General features: G+C 41.9%; 1 protein-coding gene across 1 annotated transcript in view; it reads right to left on the bottom strand.

Moving 5' to 3' along the window:
• DMRT1 (doublesex and mab-3 related transcription factor 1) overlaps window positions 1–21769 on the bottom strand; it is a 51581-nt gene extending 29812 nt beyond the window's left edge. Inside the window, exons 1-3 of the mRNA XM_048504724.1 lie at window positions 21515–21769; window positions 14611–14800; window positions 376–674 (exon numbers count right to left, since the gene is read on the bottom strand). Coding sequence (XP_048360681.1) covers window positions 376–674; window positions 14611–14800; window positions 21515–21769 — 744 coding nt within the window. The remainder of the gene's footprint in view (window positions 1–375; window positions 675–14610; window positions 14801–21514) is intronic.
• Between the last annotated feature and the right edge of the window lie 226 nt (window positions 21770–21995).

The raw sequence follows: 21995 nt of genomic DNA, 5'->3' as shown, positions 1-21995 counted from the left end.
TTCTTAGGCAATTATGTCTCAGGATTACTGCTGCTCTTTCTAAAAACAGATTACTTCCTACTGTATTTTTACTCCTAGTTACTTCTTTTTTTTAGTTAACTGTCTAGTAAAGATGTGGTTCCGTATGTGTTTTATGAGTGCTATTCAGATGGGAAATACCTGCCCCTCAAGTGGAACATCTTTGTTTGGTACAGATCCCCCCTTATCACCATGGCTACACCCAGACCTTTCATATGGGTTGGCCATAGGCGATTCTCGGCAAAGTGATTCCACTAAAAGCTGCAAAAGGGAAAATGAAGTCCTACTTTTGACCAAACAAAGCCACTGGTTTAGAATAGAGCATGCCTCAGTTTCACTCATTTTATGGAACAGTACCTGCCAACTGGGTTTCCTCGGACTGAAGCATTGACATATAGACAGTTTGCTGGAAGCTGCCAAGTTCGGGAGGCTGTTTTTAGCAGGGGATCCTACCAAGGAACTCCCCACATCTCCAGAGGTGGTATCACTTGTCACGGCCATTTGGTATTGGGAGTAGTTGTATAAGTTGTTGTAGTAAGGATACAGAGATGGCTGGTAAAAACTGCTGTAGTAGGTGGAGTCCACAACTAAGTCAGGTGTGCTCTCCAGGTGCCCTCTGCTGCTCAAAGGAATGTTCTGTATGAGCATCTGGCTCTCTGAAAAGAATGGAACACAGTTATGAAACAGAAATAAGTAATTTTTAGAAGTCTGACTTTCTATACCTTTCAGACCCTGCAGAACAAAACAGGAGAAGATGGGAGGGGCTGACAAGCACGAAGAAGGCACGGTATCAGAAGGAGAAGCAGGATGGAAGCATTCCCAGTGCATTTTATCCTTTGTGATCCTCCTACACACCTCAACAGTGGCAACCTTAGTCTAATATCCTGTCTTTCTGTGAGGGAGGAAAGACAGAACTTCAGCTGACTCTCCCTTTCAATATGCATAGATATGGACTGCAGGCGAACGGGGTGGGAGCTTTTACTGTTCTCACACCATCCCTTTGAAATAAACAGCAGGATTGGATGAGTTTTCACAGCACAAAGAGACAAAAATTGTTCACCATGGGCAAAAAGAGCTTAGTTGCTAACATTCGTGACTCAGACAACAGGCAATGGATAGCTACAGTTCTTGTGGGAAATACATTTCACAATCACAGTAGAAATGGGTTCACTACTTAAAAAAGAAATCTTATTTTCCCAGGTACTACAATTTGGGTGTTTGGACGGTACAGACAGCTCACTGGAAACCAAAGGAAGATGAATGGGCTATGCATAACTAACAAATAAGAAATATGTATTTACTATATGTACACGCACTAACACACATACATGAAGATGGAGAGGTTCTGTTAAGTTAGCACAATGGAGCATATCTGGGGATTTAAGATGGAATTCTGTAAAGTGACCCCATCTAAAGAGAACAGTGAAAATGCATTCCAAGAATACAGCTTCGCAAGGCTATCAATGTCAGCCCCCAACATTACACCAAAAGTGAACCGTTTGGCTCTCTTTGCCTCTACATCTCCAGGCCTCGCACAGCTCCAGTCTAGTATGATTTAATGAGGTCTGAAATTGGAAGGAGGAAACAGGCTACTTGTTCTTACCAAAGGGTTTATCATTTGATTTCAATTGGTTAACAGTATTAGCTGCAAATGGTCGATCGTGCTATGTATTAAAAAATTCAACAAAAATGCCACAGTAGAAATTAAAAGTCTTACACAATCAATAAATAAATCAGTCTAGGCATCTTGTGGATAATTCTTTTAACATAAATCAAGAGTACATTTGCACTTTGAGTACCATTGTTTTCTTAGGGGAACAAGAATCCAGTAAAATTGGACCACAAAACGGACAGTCTTTCTTATATGAAACCAAAAAGATAGCTTGTCTTCAGTTTAGGAAAATGTAAAGCACTGTTTTGTAAAAGCAAATGTAGGAAAATTCAGCATTTTACAAAATATGGTTATTATTTGAACTGTAGAATTCTAGAGAAAATGGATGCACAAGTCTTAAAAGAATACCCCTCTAGACTTCACAGAAATTTACAGAAGAAATTTTCTAAAGGGATGAAAGCAAAAAGTTTCTAGAAGTAGAGAGGGAGCCTTAAGCCCACACAATAAAATTAAAAACATAAATTAGTAAGCAGAATAAAGAATGGAGTTTCTAGGAGTCAGAAGACAGGATTTTTCATCATTACATCTCAGTTCAAAACTCCATGTTTTAAAACCCTTAGAAAGCATCTTTGCTACCTCACCCCACAGTGTGAAATGCAGTTCTCGCTTTCATTCCAGATCAATGCACTATATAATAAATACTGTTATTGATCCTTCTGCGTTGTACAAAAGGCTTCAAGCATACACCATATTAACAGTAGCTAGCAATAATTCATTTCAGGAGAGGGTGTGTATTTTTACAGAAAATCTTGCTGTGGGGGTCAAAGACTGCAGGAGATGTAAGATGTTTTATCTGTACAGCCAATGTGTCCAGGCAGAGCACCACTGACTATTGGGAAGATGTGTCATGCCCAGTTGACAGCACCGCCATGACGGCAATTTAGCGCTCAACCAGACTCCCCTCCCCCCAAAATAGTGTGTGTGTGTGGGGAGGGGGGGGGTTGTTTGGATCATCAATTTCTATTAACATGCAAGCTGCCTTAAATTTTGTGAAACCATTGATCTAACTTGCCTTGTAACTCCACCCTCTACAACAATGCTGTCTTTCTTCTGCTATAAAGCATGGGCTCTCACATCTAATCCAGCAAGGTTTTTTTTTTAAGTTCTTGACCTTTGGATATTGGCATTAAATTTACCTACCATATATACTCGCATAAAAGTCGAATTTTTCAGCACATTTTTTGTGCTGAAAAAGCCCCCCTCGACTTATACACGAGTCAGGTGTATTTTAAAAAATATTTTAGATTTTTACTTTGTCAGCTGCCAAGGGGCACACTTTTTAGGATAGCGGCACCACAATTTCAGGGATTTCTCAAGAGACTCTCCTGATGATACCACCCAAGTTTGGTAAATTTTGGTTCAGGGAGCCAAAGTTATGGACCCCCAAAGGGGGTGCCCCCATCTCCCATTGTTTCCAATGGGAGCTAATAGTAGATGGGGCTACCCTTTTGAGGGTCCATAACTTTGGACCCCTTGAACCAAACTTCACCAAACCTGGGTGATATCATCAGGATAATCTCTTGCTGATACCAGTCATGTTGGTGATGTTTGGTTTAGGGGGTCCAAAATCATGAACCACCAAAGGGGGTGCCCCATCCCCCATTGTTTCCAAGAGGAGCTAATAGTAGATGGGGCTACATTTTGAGGGTCCATAACTTTGGACCCCCTGAACCAAACTTCACCAAACATGGCTGGTATCATCAGGAGGGTCTCCTAAAGATACTCTGAAATGTTGGTACTGCTAACATAAACATTCCTCCCCTGACCAAAAAACCAGTTTTGAAGGATTTTAACTCTTGTGTTTTAGCTTGGTTGCTGGTTGAGCTAAGGTTTTTGTACTTTTAAAGTTATTGTTGAGACCATATTGTTTTTGTTGACTCTCTTTTCCACTTACAGAGCTAGTTTACTGTTTTTCTTTGAAACAAATATTCAAAAACATTTAACCTACTGATGCCTCAATTAATGTAATTTTATTGGTATCTATTTTTATTTTTGAAATTTACCAGTAGCTGCTGCATTTCCCACCCTCAACTGATACACGAGTCAATAAGTTTTCCCAGTTTTTTGTGGTAAAATTAGGTGCCTCGACTTATATGTGGTTCGACTTATACACGAGTATAAACGGTAACTTGTTTGCATGGATATATGTGGCATCCCAGATCAGAAAGAGAAATCTTTTGCTCTGGCTTCTTTAGAATCTGATCAGTATTCCAAAGAAAACATACGCCAATATTGTTAAACTTTTAAAAAATGCAATCCAATGGATTACCAGAAAACTTTCCCATTTGTTGCATCCTGAAACTGAGCACAAACATTTGCACTGATCCCTGATATCACACATTATCTTAACTGTTACAATGACGGAGTATTTAGGGATAGCTTTCTTAAGGAGAGACACAGTTAATTCAGACGCAGGTCAACTTCTGTCTAAAAAACCAGATAGGCTGCAATAATTTCTTAATGGAAATGAGATCATTCATATGTGCAATACTTCTCTTCAGATTGCAAAAGAAGTTTAGATCTCAGCAATTTCCCAGAAACACTGCCCCCTCCCAATGAATGACTCTCCCTCCCTCATTAGCAGACTTGGCAGTACTTCAGGCTACAGTGAATTTGTTCAATTCATAGCTGCCTTTGAGGTCTGAGGTTGGACCTTGAATGAGGCTGGTGTGAAATCACTCCCTAAAGCCATAATCAGAAACCAGTGGAACAATGTGTTTCTCCCACCAGACTATCATGACAGAGCAACTCTTGTGTTCCAGGGGATCGCTGGTTGCCAGCTTTTCTGCTAAGCATGGCTCTTTCCTAAATGGAAAAGGAGAACAAAAGCATGAAGTGTCACCTGTTTTCTTCAACTAAACCCTGCCTTTCCAAAATAAACTTTCCGGGTAACTTAGAAGGATTGTTGTGGTTTCAGTATTACAACGTGCAATTTACTATAAAGTTAACATGTTATGCAATATTCTCTCCAGGCACGGCTATGGTTTTTTGGCCACTGCCAAAAAGAACCATTATCTGTAATTACCAATTACCAGCCATAATTATTTCTCCTAGGCTGCTCTACAACCCCCAGGATTTGATGCAGTTACAGCTCACTGCATTATGTTATCAAGGAAGCTTTCCTGACCTTTAGAGCACAACTCACTATACATACAGAAGTGGGCAGTAAATTGTTTAAGCATGTGATTTATCATATGGGTCCCTATGGATGGTCTGTTTGCTTAGAAGTCAGCAATGTTACTTGTACCCACTGCCAATGCAGGGATAGCCCAAAGCTTACCAGAATAGTTCACAATTAGGAAATGCTTACCACGATTCCTAAGTGGTTTTGGTGTTAAAACTAATGGTAGACTTTGCAAATGTTGAGCTGCACAAAGAACTCAGCTTCAGTTTTTACAGGAGTATTTAAACATTGTTCTCATGTGTGGTACACAAAAGAACAAGTTAGCATACCAAGTGTTAGGGGATCAAAACTTCTCATTTTATCTAATGTATTAGTAGGATGAAATCATTTGAGGGGTATAATTGAAACTTCAGTTGGCTGCTGCTGGTAAATTGCAGTCTCTAGCTTCTCCTGGCTAACACGTCATTTCCTACTGATAAACTGCATACATCACAGCTATCCAGTATAAATTATTAGATAAAAGTTACACTTCATAGCTGGAATATATCTGCCTAAGTATATCATACTTACTATCTAAAGGCTTCCAGTTGTGACTAATAATAATATGACAACTTACCCACTAAATAGGTATCTAGTAAATCTTAACAGGAATACCATAAGAATGTCAAAATCAATACACAAAATACAAGGAGTCCAATAGAACTCTTTCTTCCATTTTTAGTGAGGCATAAACATTCATTCATTCATTCATTCATTCATTCATTCATTCATTCATATGCCTGCCTTTCTCCTGAAATCTCAAGACCAGTTATATTATATGATATCCATATTTACTCCCAGTTTTATTTGCATATGGAAGAGATCTAAAATCAATCTACCCCCACCCCAAAATGTTTGCTCATCATGTCAGTGTAAAACTATGGTTGATTCCACATAGCAAATTTATAACGGGTTGCAGTCAAATACAAATAAATACAAATACAAAACCTTTAATGGCATATATTGGGTTGCAGTCACTATAAGGGAACCCATTTTCCTTTTTCCCGTACACGTGTGCCGGGCAGGTAGTGATTGGAGCCCATGGAAACGATCTGGGTTGCCTTTGAGTCTTTGCACAGAGAAGCTTCTTTTTTAAATTTCCTGCAACACATAGCTACGCAGGCAGAAAGAAATGAACCCCCATAGCCATGCTGATTGTCCCAGAATATAACTGGCCACACCTGCATAGCTGCGCATGTGAAGCACGCAAAATAGGTGGGGAGGTCTCTCTGCAATGGCAGGGCAGATTCTCCCCGACTGTGGATGACATGGTGGAAGGGAGGAAAATAAAGCGCCTCCTACCTGGCCATTCATGCAGGAATGGCTCCAACCCAGGATTTTGGAAAAGAATCTCTGGTTTAGTGATTTTTTAAAATCCCAGGTTGAGGGAAAGAAAATAGGGCATACTCGTTTTGGGGATGGGACCTGTGTAAAGTTCCTCTCTCTCTTCATAACAGTTTGTATTGCATCCTACACCGGTTATATATGCCATGTGCAGAATCCACCTGTGAAAAACCTAAGCAGCAGTGGTCTAGTATATTCAAAGCTATTTATTTCCTGAAGTACCTTTAACAACACTACATTCAATTTAGCAAGTGGCAAATGCTTAAAAAACAAGTGGATTTGAACTTATTGGACAGAACACTCTAAGCTGAGAAAAGTGACATTTTACTAAACAATTGAGTGAAATATAACCTACACATGTCTCCTTCTATTTCCATACACATTACCACTAGAAGTGCAAGAATGGAACCCAATGAACTGCAAGAGTGAGTTCATGCAGTGGGGTGAGTTCAATGCGGCGGGGGGGGGGGTTGATGCCCCAGGCACGTGCTGCAGCAGGGGCATGGCCAGGGCGTGGTGAGGGTGGGCGGCGTCATGGCAGGGGTGTAGGGCGCACATGTGCCCTGGGCACAGTTCCCCCTCGCTCTGCCCCTGAGTTTATGGAACGTATTTTTGACACCTTTCACTTTCCAGTGAACTGTCATCTGAAATGCCATTTCAGAGAGATGAAAACCTCTCAGTAATGAAGTGGGGAAGACTAGCAGAAATCCTCTTGTGCAGGATTGAAAATGCTGGGGGGAAGAATTAGGATTAATAAAATGAAACATTTCTTCACACAACACGTGACTGGTGTTTGGAATATGCTGCAACAAGAGGTGGTGATGGCCACTAACCTGGATAGCTTTAAAAGGAGCTTAGACAGATTTATGGAGAAGTTGATCCATGACTACCAACCTTGATCCTCCTTGATCTGAGATTGCAAATGCCTTAGTATTTGCATGTTCTTATGTTCTTATCCCTCACACAACTCATGCAGATTCGACCAATTCCATCTTCTGGCTCCATTGCCTCACCCCACATCCCAGCTCTCATGAGTGGCATTTGGGAGGGCACAGTCAGATGGGAAAGATAATTTTCAGGATATCTCTACAGAGAAATTTTGAGATTCAATCTGCTTTTGAACCTTTTGTTTGCTAATATGTAAACCCCTCTGACTATTCCTAATACAGCAATCAAAGTAGAAGACACTTCTAATTCAAGCAAGAGTCATGTAAGAAAATGACTTTGTCTAAAAAACAAAATGCAAATCCTCAAAACTCATGAAAGGAAATAGTCCTCAGAGGGCAGGAGTTATAATCTAGTGCAAATTAAGCCATTTTAAATTCTATTCATTTCAATGGGAAAGAGAAGGGCATCCTTATGTATACTGTGCCATATATTCTTTATGCCATGCTAATTCCAAGTATTTAACTTAATGAGGAATCTTAATAGGGCAATTCTAAACCGCTCTGCTCAGAATCCTCAGCACAGGTATCCACTCTGCTGTCAGTCCACACTTAGCTTAACATCAATTGTTTTTCTATCACCCCCCCCCCACACACACACACACACACTGAACTATTCCCTTCAACAAAACAGTCAGTTACTAAAAATTTCTTTGATGCTGCTAAAGAATATCTGATGGCCTTCAAATACATCCAGGAGGTTTCATACAATCAGAGTGCTATTTCTGTAAATATTATCAGGAATCGTCAGAAGGACAGTCTTCAGGAGAGAAGAAAAGCTATCTGTGGGCAGTCACTGGCTTTATCCACGAGCACGTCAATAGCTAGCTCACATGGTTCTCAAGGTTTATTCTTTTGGCCAGAAACAACACTCAGTTGTGTGTTTTAATACAGTGAAAGAATGAACAGCATTTTCTCTGTCAGTGATAAGGTGGAATCATTCATTGCCAACTGCAGCCACCCAGTCTAGGAGCATGTCTGTATTATAACAAACAGAAACTGTATTCATCAATTTATATTAGTGTGCAAAAAAAGCTGCCATTAATTATTACACAATCAACCACAGCGGAGAATAATATTTTAATCACGTAAGGCAATTGCCCAAACCCATTAACAATGACTTCCCATGGCATCTGTTGTCATGCAGTGTGCTCGCCACCTCCCACCCACCCACACAAAACCACAGTCCCTGTGGTGAGAATTTGAAAAACCTTTTTAAACCTGTAATTGGCTTTGGAAGGGAAATACAAATAAAATACAACACAACATAATACTGATTATAGATGGATTGTGTTCTAGAGGTTAATTTGTAAGTCAGGTGTCTGGAACTCAGAACACATTTTTATCTCTCATCTACTGAAAGTACATAATGTTTTCTCCTTTTACTTTCTCCTCCCAACAACCCCTTATGGTTGCCCAAGAAAAATACCGGCTCAATGCATAGAACAAAAACATCAAAACAACCAAATTTTCCAAAGAATGTGGCCTTTCGGAGCTGTTCCTCAAGAAACAAACATGGAAAAAGTAATATCCAGGGAGCTTGTGTATATACTCAGTCAATAAAATCTGTCCTGAAGGTTGTTGGACTAGGATCTGGAAGACCCAGTTTCATACCCACACTCTGCAATGGAAGGGTGCTGGGTGACCCACAGTCTCAGCCTCACCTATGTTACAGAGTTGTTGCAAGGATAAAATAGAGAGGAAGAGATGAGTATAAGCTTTTTTGAGTCCCCACTGCGGGAAAAGAAAGGGTATTCGCGAAGTAAATAAATGGATGTCGTTTCAAACATCAGGTTGTCATTTTCACAATCACTTAAAAACAACAATGTAGGCATACACCTAAAAAGTATTATGCGTGAAGAAGTTAAGAATTCAAGTTTCTGTTGTTTTAAGCTATGGAAAATGGAAAAGACTTCTGAGGAGAAATGAAGGACAACAGCTTACTAATACAAGGGAATTGGAACAAACTGTATAACGAAGTTATGATACACCTAACATACTAACTATATAGCTAACACATTACCCATGTTCCTTAGTCATAAATATAGAAGGAGTTATGAAGGGATAAGGAGTTCTTCACCACCGACTCTTAAATCCCTCTGCCAATGATGCTTAAAGCACCTCCTTATCTTCATGCAGGCCATTCCACAGCCTAATTACAATTCTAGTTAAGAAAGGAAGTGTTTCCTAACGTAATTATTTTCCATATCTTTTTTAGTCTCAAGCCATCGCTCTCTGTACACTGCCACAAGCACTGTAAATAATCCCTCCCCCTCCTTCATATTATTACCTCTCAAATATTTATAGACTGTTATATCCACCCTTAGTCTTCTTTTCTACAAGCTGTACATCATTTTTGGCACCCGTCTCTTGATCTGCTCAGATTTATCTGTGCCCCCTTTTCATAACAAGATGCTCAAAAAGCACTGTGCCAGATTTCCCTGGTTTTATTCTTTTTCTCCCAGAATGTAACCTTGTCCTAACCATAAGCACCCCTATATTGTTGTCATATACCAGGAATTCCAGGGGCCAATGATTTCTATGTGGCTAAGAAACCAGGACTATATATTCCTTTCTGGATGTATACAAGGGATTCCATGTTAGCAAACAGCATAACATGGAAAAGAAGACTAGACTAGAGCTTAGGTATAGATGTTTCTAAGGACACTTTTAAACCAGGAATTCTTCATGTAGCCCTCCATTTGAGGGCAGAAAGTGCCATAAGAATTAGCACCACAGGCCCTTGCAAAAGCCCTCACCAAAAACCCTGGGAAAGTCTCTCCTCTCTTCATTCTCTCCTTCCCACACAATTGCTAACCTTCATTTATCTGACCCTCTGTCTTCAGCTTCCCTTCCTCTCAGCAGCCTCTACCTAGGAAACCCATGGCACTGTTGTGTGGTGCTGGCTGCTGAGGGGAACCCTCAAGCACTTGTCAGGGAGGGCACATCACTTTCCACAGTATCCCCCTCCCCATATTATTGCCCTTATCCTGGCAACCTCCATATCCTCTCCCCTTTCTCAGCAGCATTTTCACCTTCTCAACCAGCTGTCTTTTCTCTACCTTCCATCTCCAACTGTACTTATTTGCCTAATTTACACCCCACCTTTCTCCACAGTGAGGACCAAAGTGGCTTACATTATTCTTCTCTCCTTTTTATCCTCCTGACAACCCTGTTAAGTATGATAGTTTTCACAGCAGACTGGCAATTTGAATCTGGGTCTCTCAGATCCTACTCTGAAGCTATAACTGTTACATCCCACTGGCTATCATAAGATGGCTGTTGAAGTATAACAAGCAAACAAATATGCAAGTGAGTCACACAAGTCAGGTGGTACTGTCATCCGATGGAGGCAGCCAGGACTGATCACAATAGGTCTTCCCTCAAAGGTAGAAACAGATCTGGAAAGAGCCCCGCCCTTACCTGTTGCCTTTTACTGACACACCAAGCCTAGAATGCTATGGTGGCCTAGCAATGGCTACTAAGGGCTTCCATTCTCAAAGCTGCAGATGCCTCTTAATTTTTTTTTTGGAGGGGGGGGGGCGGGTTATTCCTGCAATGTGTGTGGGTTTTAAAAAAAAGATTTCAGGTTTTTCTGCCAACCTGGGCCATTTATCAGGTTTATAGAAAGATATGTCTTGTCCATTCATGGCTTCCATTACCAGATTTAAGCATGCTTAGATTTAGCAGACTTGGCTACTAGAATATACAAAGTGGGAACCCTTTGTTGTGGATAAGGAGGCATTGAGTCAAGGTCTTCAGAGTTATCACCTTCAGCCCCGCTCTTTACATTTCCCTGCCAGCTTCTGACAAGTGGGAGCAAAAAACCCTCTTTGCCTCCCCACCGCCGCTCCTGCACTGCTTCTCTCCCCCAGACTCACTGGTCAGAAGCTGGAAGGAAACTTCAAAGGAGCAGATAGAGATGAGTTTTGATCATGAAGGAGGAGCTGATCAGTCCAAACCAGAATGTAAATGTTGGATGCTGAAAAGCCAGGAATTGATCACAGAAGCAATGGTTTCCATGCCTCCCCAGCCTTCGAAGGCTAAGTATGGGACTTAGTCTGTCCCCAGCCCAGCATTAGGTGCACAGAGAATTTGGGAAAGAGGAGGAATAAAATAATTTGGAATTGCCTCCTGTGAATACTCTGCTTCGCATCATCTATAAACCATTTTTATCACTCAAGTACAAACACATCCAGCATGACTCATTTTTTTATTTAAAAAATATCTGATTTGGTATCACAAAATATATGTGAAAAAAACCTACCATACTCCTTTAAAAAATAAGGCCTTTTTTCAGAAGCACAATTCTAATTATTTGGGTTTATTTTGTATTAACTGTGTTGCCTACACAATACTTGCTAAATCAAATATCTTTATCTTACTGCAGTGCATTTTCAGGAAAAAAAAATAAGCAGGATTTTCAGTGGTTTTTCCTGCCACAATGTCCAGTGGTTTTCTATTCTTTTCTCACACTGATAAAGATAAAATTCAAATTATAAAGAACCAGCACAGCACAATAATGTGTGCAGCAAGTTACTAATGAACCAGGTTTCCCCTTTGCACTGGGCCCTCCAGGAAGCAATTGCAAGCAATCTGTGTTGCTGTAGCTCCTTCGGTTTCTCCAAAAAATCACTAGTGATTTTTATAAAACCCAGGTTGAGGGAAATGTAACAGGCTGAACCTGTTTTGGGGAAGATCACTGTGCGAAGTCCTCCCCCAAAATAGGGTAAATTGCTTCCTTAGCCCATTATATTTAGGCTGTGTGGAAACCACTCGTGTTACTCTGGTTGAAGTGGGGTGAGAGCATACTGCTCGGCATAGCTGCTCTTTTCTCCCCCACCCTCCTTTTCTTTAAGAACAGCATGTCACCAGAAGCTTGAAAAATTGTCTTTGGTCTCTCAACATGCCATAATATTTCTGACCTGCCAATAAAATGGATACAGCAAGAAAAAGACTTTTCCGGTACCTTGTATGATTTGTGTGGCTCCTTCACACCCTATTCCTCTCACTGTAAACTATGTGCAGTATGATGAAGTTTGAAAGAAAAACTGCTAGACCTTTGGGTTAAAAAAAATTGTGCAGGAAAAATGAATCTGCCGCCACTGGGATCTGTGGGGATGCCAGGCAGGAAATCTGACACCCTGGACAATCAAGAATCCATCAGTGGGTGTCTCACAATGGACAACCAAGAAGTCAGAAAACAGATACAGAATAGAGCTGTACATTGGTTACCATTTGCGTGTTAGAAGTAATTATTGGAAGACATCTATGTGTGTAGCGGCCTCCAGACCTTTACGTGGAAGCAACTGTGAGTTCAGCATCATATAGTAGGAGCAATGCAGTCCTCAAACCATCTCAACAAGCAATAGTTTGAGCTTTGATCCTGATTCATTTACTTGAAAGTAAGTTCTGTTGAAAGCAATGGTTTCCAGGGCCAGGATGTAAGCCACTGAACTCTACCTCTGCTAGCCACGACATTTACAGATTGTGTCAGGGTCAGTACAGAACCCTGCACCCCTTTCTTTATGATTAATATTCAAGAATTCTTTTACCAAAACCTCAATATGGCAATTGTTAGAAGAAAAGTCTACATTTAACATTTTCTGATATTTTTACATACCTTATTATTGTAAAATAAAAGGACTCAAATAGTCTCGATGGTCTTAATTCTGTTCATTAAAATATGCTCCATTAATTAAAATAAAATAAATTAATAAAATAAAATTGTAGTAATTAATCTACTAATTTAGTAAAATGCTTCTTCTGCAATTCTTGACTACATGCCTAACCATTTATCTTTGCAAAGGCAATAATTTCCATACTAAAGAATCTGATAAGTCTGCACTAAAAACACTTGTATCTTTTAAAATCATTCAATTTCTGACCTAGCTACATTTACACACTGAGAACAACACTATGCAGATCTTCTTAGACATAAGCTCCTTGTTATTCAGGGGGCTTACTCCCAGGTAAGCATCCTTAGGAGTGAAGCCATTGCCAGGTAACTCTGAGCCTGAATTATTGGCAAGGATTTTACACGGGAGTGCTTTTGAAATGTCTTGGAAATGCCAAAAGATTCAAAATGTAGTGATCCACCATGTCCCATCCAGTTTCAATTAATAGTGTTATTTTTGGCATTTACGGTCCTGAACAATTAAGAGCCAGAAGGTAGTTCAGTATTATGGTGAGAAATAAGCCTCCAGGATCAATTCCATATCACACTAAAACACAACACTGACATTAGTTACACCACAATGCTAAGCAGATCTATTTGGAATCAATGACACTTACAACAAGCAAATATATTTAGGATTGGAGCACCAGTGTTTGTGACCATGTGGCCCATAAGAGGCTCAGAAGGCTTCCTCGGTATAAACTCCAGGTAAGAAACTAGCACTACACATTACACATTCAAGAACAATCTTAGAAAGACACCAACACAACAAAAAGTGAATCATTTTCTGCCTGGTTCTCGCTTATTTTTCTACTGTTAACATATTTATGTCAGTCATATCAATTTCATGCATACTTTCAATACAAGTGTTACCCCGTTAAAACTGTAAGGATTACTGTTGATCATGTGTTTCTCAAGAGTTGAATTCAGTCACAGCCGCAGATTTTCTTCTCACACATAATTCGGGCTATCACCAACGATATGACTCAGCTGCATGTATGTAATGTGGGCTCCTTATAGGAGTCTGTAGCTTTAAGAAACATGAATGCATTATTTCAGAAAGGGGCAAGAAAATAGTGTTACCATTCATTCCTCCATATGTGGCAGCAATAATGAGCAGGAACAGCATCTGCCCCATTCCCTTTACACTGATTGCTGGCACTTTTTTCTGGCTTGAAGGGGAAAACCAGAACATTTCCCATTGATTTCCTTTTCCCCATGTGTGGAAAAATCCCCCTGTGGAAGCAGCCATGGTTCTTTGGCATCTAAGAGTGCAGAAGACTGCTTTCTTGAAGATCTCCACCAATTTCTACCAAGGCCAAACAGCTACATTTGAGTTCAGCAGCACCTCAGAGATCAACAAGATGTTTGAGGTATGAGAGACAAAGCTCCCTTCATCAGACCTCTCAAAAGCTCATACTGTGAAAAACTTGCTGGTCTCTGAAGGGCTACTGGCATCGAATCTAGCTGTTCTACTGCAGGCCAATACAGCTAATGGTAAACTACCAAGGTTGAGTGTCAGGTTACTAGATTGTCTAACTACAACCAGAGACTCTGAAACTGCAAAGTTCTGTAAGAAATGAACACCATGCAACCCTGCACACACACAAAAATGGCGTTTTGGACTTATACAGAAATAAAAGCCAACGCAGGCCAAGGGTAAATTTCATGATTATCCTTTTACGGGTATCTTCAAGCTAAAAAAGCCACAGCAGCCTCTTTCCTTCTCTTTTTCTCTCAGACCCAAGAGATGTGTTATGACTGAATCCCAGATCCTTTCACAGAGCACTACCTGCTGATGGGGCAGACCCTGCAGTTCCTGTGGTTGCTGTGGCCTGTGGGGGGCTGCTGCTCTCCAGCAGTACGCAGGAACCATTAACGTTGTTCTCTTTCTTCACGTACATTTCTGTGGCAGTCGGCAAAGGGATGGGGTGGCTGATGCCCAGTTCTTCCTCTTGCGCTTGCTGCCTTCTCAGGGCCACCTGCAAACAAGAACATTTCAGCAGTGCCAGCTTTTGACCCTGAAATGTGAAAAAATAACTTAAGCAACAGAAAAGTAAGGGTTCAAATCTCCATCTTAAACAGCTTGGAAGTGTTAAAGCAAGGACATGGTAGGGAGTAGAAGTGCAATGACCTAATGTATGCTCACCTAACCTTGGAAACTTTACTAAATCACTAAAAAGATTTGTTGCAAGGAATCCTGAATCACACCTGCAACTACGGCACATCCAGGTTCTTGGAAAACAAGTCAATACCACAATGTTCTGTCACTCTGCAAACTGTGTAAAACAAGGATTGTTCAAGAGGGCATTTCTGAAGTTAGTAAGGTAGTAAGGAGGCAGAGTCTATTAATAACAGAGGAAGCAAGGCTGTGATATAACAGGTGCTTTTATAAAAGGAATAGGGCTGCAGTCTATCATTTTGCTCTTACTGCATTTTTTCAACTTTTGTAATTCCATTTTTGCACTGATTCAGACATACCATGTCTGAGACTTTTTTGCATTATTTCTAATTTATTTCTTATTTCTAAGTTGGATGTCTCTTGCAATATATTGGGGTGGGTCCAACCATCCTCCAAGCAGACTTTTTCGAGTCTAAGGGAGCCTCCCTGCAACTTCCAGTGTAATCTCCTTGGACTGGAGGAAGGCTTCAAATGTGAGACAAAAAGGAAGGTGGGGTATAAATAAGAAACAAACTTTGCTCAGTGTAGGGATAGGATAATCTGTCTCAACAAGAAAGTCCGCCTATCAATAAATACAAATTGATATTTATTTACTTACATCACTTACACCCCACCTTTCTTCCAACAGGAACCCTAGGCAGCTTATATTGCTCTTCTCTTCTCCACACCTGAATACAGTTTACTGCCATATTTTGTGTCTGAAAATTGCCCACTGTCACCTTACTATAATTTATACATCATGATAAATGGCATTAAAATAGTTTTAGCTCACACAAAAAACCCACAGCCCAACATGCCTGCGGCTAATAAACATATTTAAGAGCATCACAGAAGCACAATTTACAAAAGTTAAGCCACAACTTCAGAGTCCTTGGGAAATCACCCTGGGTTCCTATGTAAAATTTATCCAGCAAGTTGGATGAAGGAATTGGATTCCATTGTTCAAAGGAAATATTCCATAGCGGCATCTGAAGGAGGGGAGGCCCAATTCCATTAAAAAATATAAGATGATTTTCATTTCTTTCAGTTACACAGAACCAAAGATTTTGTGCCACAGCGGGGGAGCAACCTGGGAGATGCAGCCAGCTCCAGCAGCAGGGAAAGAACATGCTGTGCTTGACTGGATACATTTGCAAGAAGCTTGACTTTTGGAAAAGCACTATGCTTGCACAAATTTGTGCACTAGAACTGAAAACTGCAGAGCAGAACACTATCATCAGAACAAGAGTTCTTTGTCAAAATGCAAGAATTACCTCAACAAGAATCATTTGCTTTCTTTAGCTGTGCGTTGCCACCATAGTACAAACAGAGCAGCTAAGCAGAAGCAGATCTCCATCTTGAATGATTCAAGAAAGCATCTGCAAAGGGCAATTTCTTCCCTGATCCCAGCTTCTGAGTTGTCAGGGCCATTTTTCCCTCATAAGATACTTGTAAATTTAGCAGTTAAAGGATAGCCACAGCAAAGTAATGATAGCAAAAACAAGGTGCATGTTGCTATTAAACAGCAGGGGAAAAAGTGCATCCAAGGTTGACTAGAAAGATGGACTAAGAGGAAGTTCAGATAAAAACAAATGAGCAGAAAGCAAGAACAGAAGTTGATAATCAAAGATACATGTAACCTGCAAATATCATAGCCTGTTCACAAACCTCCATCATATTAACCCTATTAATGTTCCACTGAATGCATGTACTATGTGTACAGTGTGCACTGTATTTTAATTGATGCATGTCTGATTAGTTCTCATGTTACATTTAAGGCATGTAGATTAACAGTTTATCCAGGTAATGGCTTGTTTAATTTGTAAAGTGGGAGTATATTGACTTTTTTACATAAAAGCCCTGTTCACAAGTTAAAATGAATACATGTACAATCCATGTATAGACTGCACTTTAAAAATGTTTGTTGTGTAATTCTCATGCTACACACAATGTATGTACAGCTAAATATGTGATACAAATACCACATTTATCCAAGTACTGGATTTCAGTTTCAATTGCAAAGTGAACATGCTTTGGCTCTTTCTTAAAAGCAGATTATGCATGCATACACAGAATGTGAGTGCGTTCACTGTAACATGTTGGCCAAGCTGGCGTGTAGATGCAGGAAGTTCATGTGTTGACTGTAACATGTGAACAGAGCTATTTAGTCAGATCCACTGGTCTATCAGTGAGTGTCCAGGTTCTCAAAGAGATCAGGTAATTTGGGTTTTGTCTTCTCTGGTAAAAGTAATGGTGCCTAACTGGCCTACTATAACGTAAGTTATGAAGGAAAACTTTTACTTTTCTAAACAGATCAAGGGGTGATCAGGAAATACCTCCTGCACTGATTAACACCCCTTCAATGGACTTTGCTGAAGATCTTTCAGGGTGAAGTGCTGGAAGGCAAATGTAGTTCCTGTCTTCAAAGAGAAACTAGGAAACTGCAGGCCAGTTAACCTTGGATCAGCATATGGAGTGATACTAGAACAGATTATAAAACAATCCATTGTTACTGGTTGTGGTTTTCCAAACTATGTGGCTGTGTTCTGGTGAATCTTGTTCCTAACGTTTCGCCTGCATCTGTGGCTGGCATCTTCAGAGGTGTATCACAGAGGGAAGTCTGTTACACAGTGTTGTTAAATATCTAGCAATCAATCCAGTCAGTGGTTATTAGAAGCCAGCATGGATTTGGGAGCCAGTGTGGTATAGCGGTGAGAGAAATGGACTAAGCTTTAGATCCAGGTTCAAAACCTCAATAAGCAAGGAGGCTCACCGGGTAACCTTTGGCTAGTCACTCTCACAGCCTGAGCCACCACGAAGTGTTCCTGCGAGGGTAAAAGGTTGATATATGCTTTTCTGAATGCACTGTGGAATAGAAACATACTAAATAAATGGAAAAGAGGTTTTTAGTGGTATGCAGCAAGGCTCTTTCCTGGTGCCAGTACTATTTAACATCTCCCTTCATTATTTGGATGGAGATGTGGAAGAAATTCTTATTAAGTCTGTAGAAGGTAAAAAACTGAAAGAAATAATTAACACCTTGGAAGACAGATACAAAAATGAAAAAGATCACGAGACTGTAAGATCAGTCTAACATTAATATAATGAAGTTTTGTGTGTGTGTGTGTGTGTGTGTGTGTGCACGCATGCACTGTCAAGTTCCAGCTAACTTATGCTGACCCTCACAGGGGTTCCAATGCAAGAGGTGTCTGAAGGTGGGTTGCCATTGCCTGGTTCCATGTCATGATTCTCGTGGTCCTTTGACATCTCCCATCTAAATACTGACCAGGGCTGACCCTGCTAGCTTCTGAGATCTGACGACATCAGGCTAGCCTGAGGCTATCCAGGTTAGGAATAAAGTTGTTGAACTAAATCTAAGGTTTAAGAATCTGTTGCTTGGTCTTACATCACATTTTTGTAGCAAATGGGAGGGCCTTTTTGAGCATCTGGTGTTAGTGGGGTAATGCAGCAGTGACTTTATGTAAAACACTTTACCTGTGCAAACAGTGGAGTGATATTCTAATTACACAGTGGGACCTCATTCTGATTAAACACGATTGGATTGTTCTGCTAAAAATGCTTAATGCAGAAGAAGAAGAGTTTGGATTCATATCCCCCCCCCTTTCTCTCCTGCAAGAGACTCAAAGGGGCTTACATTCTCCTTGCCCTTCCCCCCTCCCAACAAACACCCTGTGAGGTAGGTGGGGCTGAGAGAGCTCCGAGAAGCTGTGACTAGCCCAAGGTCACCCAGCTGGCGTGTGTGGGAGTGCACAGGCTAATCTGAATTCCCCAGATAAGCCTCCACAGCTCAGGCGGCAGAGCTGGGAATCAAACCCGGTTCCTCCAGATTAGATACACGAGCTCTTAACCTCCCACGCCACTGCTGCTCCTGAACTGGCTCTTCTACTGAAATATCTGATCTTTCAAATGTTAATGTATTTTAGATTTCAGATGGAAGTTGATTAATTACATCATTACAGCCAATTACATCATTACAACCAATTTTCAAAAATAATTTATGCTCCTATCAAAATGTGGCCAGAATTTCTTTCATACTGTGCACATGTCTACGCAGTTCTTCTCAGCCCCTTCATTACAAATAACCATACAGGTTACAAATGGCTGGGCACGTGACAGAAGGACTCATGTAAGGGTAGTCACCAAGAGATGAAACATTTTTTTCCTTTCTCAAAAGTGTGCTAGATACCTACGAAGAGAAGACAGAGACTGTCAGATGAGAGTTTCCTAGTTAGTTCAAAATGTATATTTTTAAACAACATGCTAATTTTAAAAGGAAACCTGTTAAACAAAGTGCTAATTTTAAAAGGAAACCTGTTAAACTTTGCCTGAAATGCTGAAGATCTACCATCAGAGTTTTGTATAACCCCTGTTTCTGATATGTGGATGGTTCCACCTCCTGGGGCAGTCATTTTGTAGTTGCACCAACCAGCCTCTGTCAGAATTCTAAAGGTGCCCCCATAGCCTGAAAAAGCCTTGAGGACCTCGGAACAAGAACCTGAAAACAATGCAGATTCAGTTTCAATAAACTGTGGTTAAGGGGGAATGTGACAGCAGTCTTCCTATATCTGAAGAGTAGTTAGATGATGGCTCAGACTGTTTCTATTGCTCCTGAATACCAACAAGCATAAGCATTTTTAAGCATTTTTTATTGTCATTGTGCACGCACAACAAAATTTACAAGGAGTTCGAATTACAGGAATACCATAAACACTAGAAAGAGTGTTCTAACGCTAAGATCTGCTGAATAATAGAACAAAGTGCAACAGGGGTGATGATCTCTTTGGCTGTGACAGGTTTTTAAACAGAGGCTGGTTCTAGATTTACTTATTTTGATTTGATTTGATTTATATCCGGCCCTATACCTGCAGGGCGATATTTCAGGGGCTGAACTCCGTCAAGAGCCCTTCCAACTCTGCAATTCCATGAACAAGGAGAGAAAGAAACTATTATTGACCAGAAGGTTAGTTTTGTGCTATTGAAATGCAGGACACTGAAGCAACTAGAGTTCAACCTGGTGACATGAGCCAAGACTCTAGGGATCTAGGGAAGAGTGGACCTCAGGTCTGCCATGAGAGCTGCACCTTTCAAAAGACAGGAAGGAATGCTCATCAGAACTGCTTTTCAGGATCCGACCCAAGGGACCCCTTTGCTGCAGCCACATAACTAAGAATCAGTAGCTTGGCCTTGACGCTCATTCTCCCCTCTCCCTAGCCTTTCCAATCTCAACTTCACTGCTCCATGGCAATTCCTATTTTCTCTTCCCAAGCCTGTCTTCCCCATCTGCAGACCACAAGCTCTTGAAACACACAGCACATGTGGGAGAGGGGACTTAATGGTCACGCTGAGAGACTTGTCAATCCACGCACAGTCAGCACTCCAGGACAGGAGGGAGGGAGGGAGAGGGGGGAGAGTTTTCAAGAATCTATAAGGCTAGACTACAAGCCTACTCAGGGAGAAATCCTAAACTGGTCAGCTCAAAGTCAGTTCCATGTTATTTCCAGGAAAGTGTCTTTAGGATTACAGATTCTTTGCCATTTACCTACATGCATGAGTTGAAAACTTGCCATTGTCTTGGTTCCAAATCAGTTTAACAAAAATGTGACCTCGAAAAAATATTAAAAATGCATACAGTCCAGTTGGAGAGCAAATTCTGGTAGCAGATACGCTGTCAAGCAGCATCTGTGTGTGTGCAGGTTTTATGGGAGAGATTAATGAAAAGCAGCTCCACAAACCAACTCACCTGGTTTTCTCCTTGAGCCTTCACATTTATTTTTATATTCTCTTATCACTACACAGATCGTTTTTTCCCTAAAGTTAATACACAGCAGGTAATTTTAACTGCCATGGATTCAGTGCTCCTGATTAGCTCAGCCGAGGAAGACTCAAAACTTCTGAAGTCTTCTGGCCGATGGACAAGAGGCTCTGCCAGGTTAGGGGGCTGCCGGCGAACTGCTGGAACCTGCAGATACTCCCAGTCGCTCAGCGCTGGAAGGTCCTGCAGTTTCTCCAGGGATTCGCAGAAAAAAGCAGAGGGCTCTGGAGAAGAGAGGAGCTGTCTGATAGGACAGCATCTAACACTGAAATCCAGACAACCTCAGCAAGGGAGCAAGGCAACCAAGAATGCACTTTCTGTTCCAGGTGCAGTGCCAGAAAAAAAGCAGCAAACGGTTCTTTAGAAAGAGCCCGCAAGAGAGCAACAGGCTACCGATATTATACTGGACTGGTGGGAATATTCTGGAGCGCGAGTTGAAAGCCGCCCAGGGACACGACAAGTGTTCAGTCGCCCGTTTGCAACGACTGCCTTTGCTTCCAGCTCCCCGAAGCCACCAAAGGACCACGGAAAGCCTGATCCCTACGAAGGCCCGTCGAGGAAAGCGCTGCCGCTGCCCAAAGCAGGCGAACAGCGCAGTCAGTCCCCGGCAGCGCGGCTCGAGGGGAGCAGCTCCCCGGGCAGCGCGCTCGGTTTCCCTCCGCGGCCACGAGGCGGCCGGGGGTCCCCCAGTGGGCGGCTCACCTGGGCGGCCATGACCCTCTGCCTCTCCGCGATCAGGCTACACTTCTTGCATTGACAGTCTCGCCACAGGCAGAAACGCTTATGCCCTTTCAGCGGCGAGGAGTAGCCGTGGTTCCTGCACCGCGCGCACTTGGGCAGCCGCGGCACTTTCTTGCCGGCCGCCGCGCCGTGACTGGCCCCGGGGCCCGCCGCCTTGCTCCCCGCGGGCTGCTCGGACGGAGCCGACGGCTTGCTGAAGGACGCCTCGTTGGGCATGATGGCCCTGAGCGGGACTGCGGCGGCGGGCAACTGGGGGGCCACTCCGGGCCAACTCCGGAGCACGTTGCCGAGAGGCGGGCAGCGCAGGCTCCTCCCCGGCCGCTCCCCCTGAGCCCCCCCCCCCCCCCCCCGCCAAGCGCCCACCGAGGGCTCCCGCCTGGCAGGCTAGCCTGGAGGGCGCGAGCGAGGCTCTGGCGGGAGACTGGACGGCCCGGGGAGGTAT

Source organism: Sphaerodactylus townsendi, linkage group LG07 (genome assembly GCF_021028975.2).
Source record: "Sphaerodactylus townsendi isolate TG3544 linkage group LG07, MPM_Stown_v2.3, whole genome shotgun sequence".
Taxonomy (NCBI): Eukaryota; Metazoa; Chordata; class Lepidosauria; order Squamata; family Sphaerodactylidae; genus Sphaerodactylus; species Sphaerodactylus townsendi.
The sequence above is the reverse complement of the archived record's forward strand: the minus strand, read 5'-3'. Positions and strand labels throughout refer to the sequence as shown.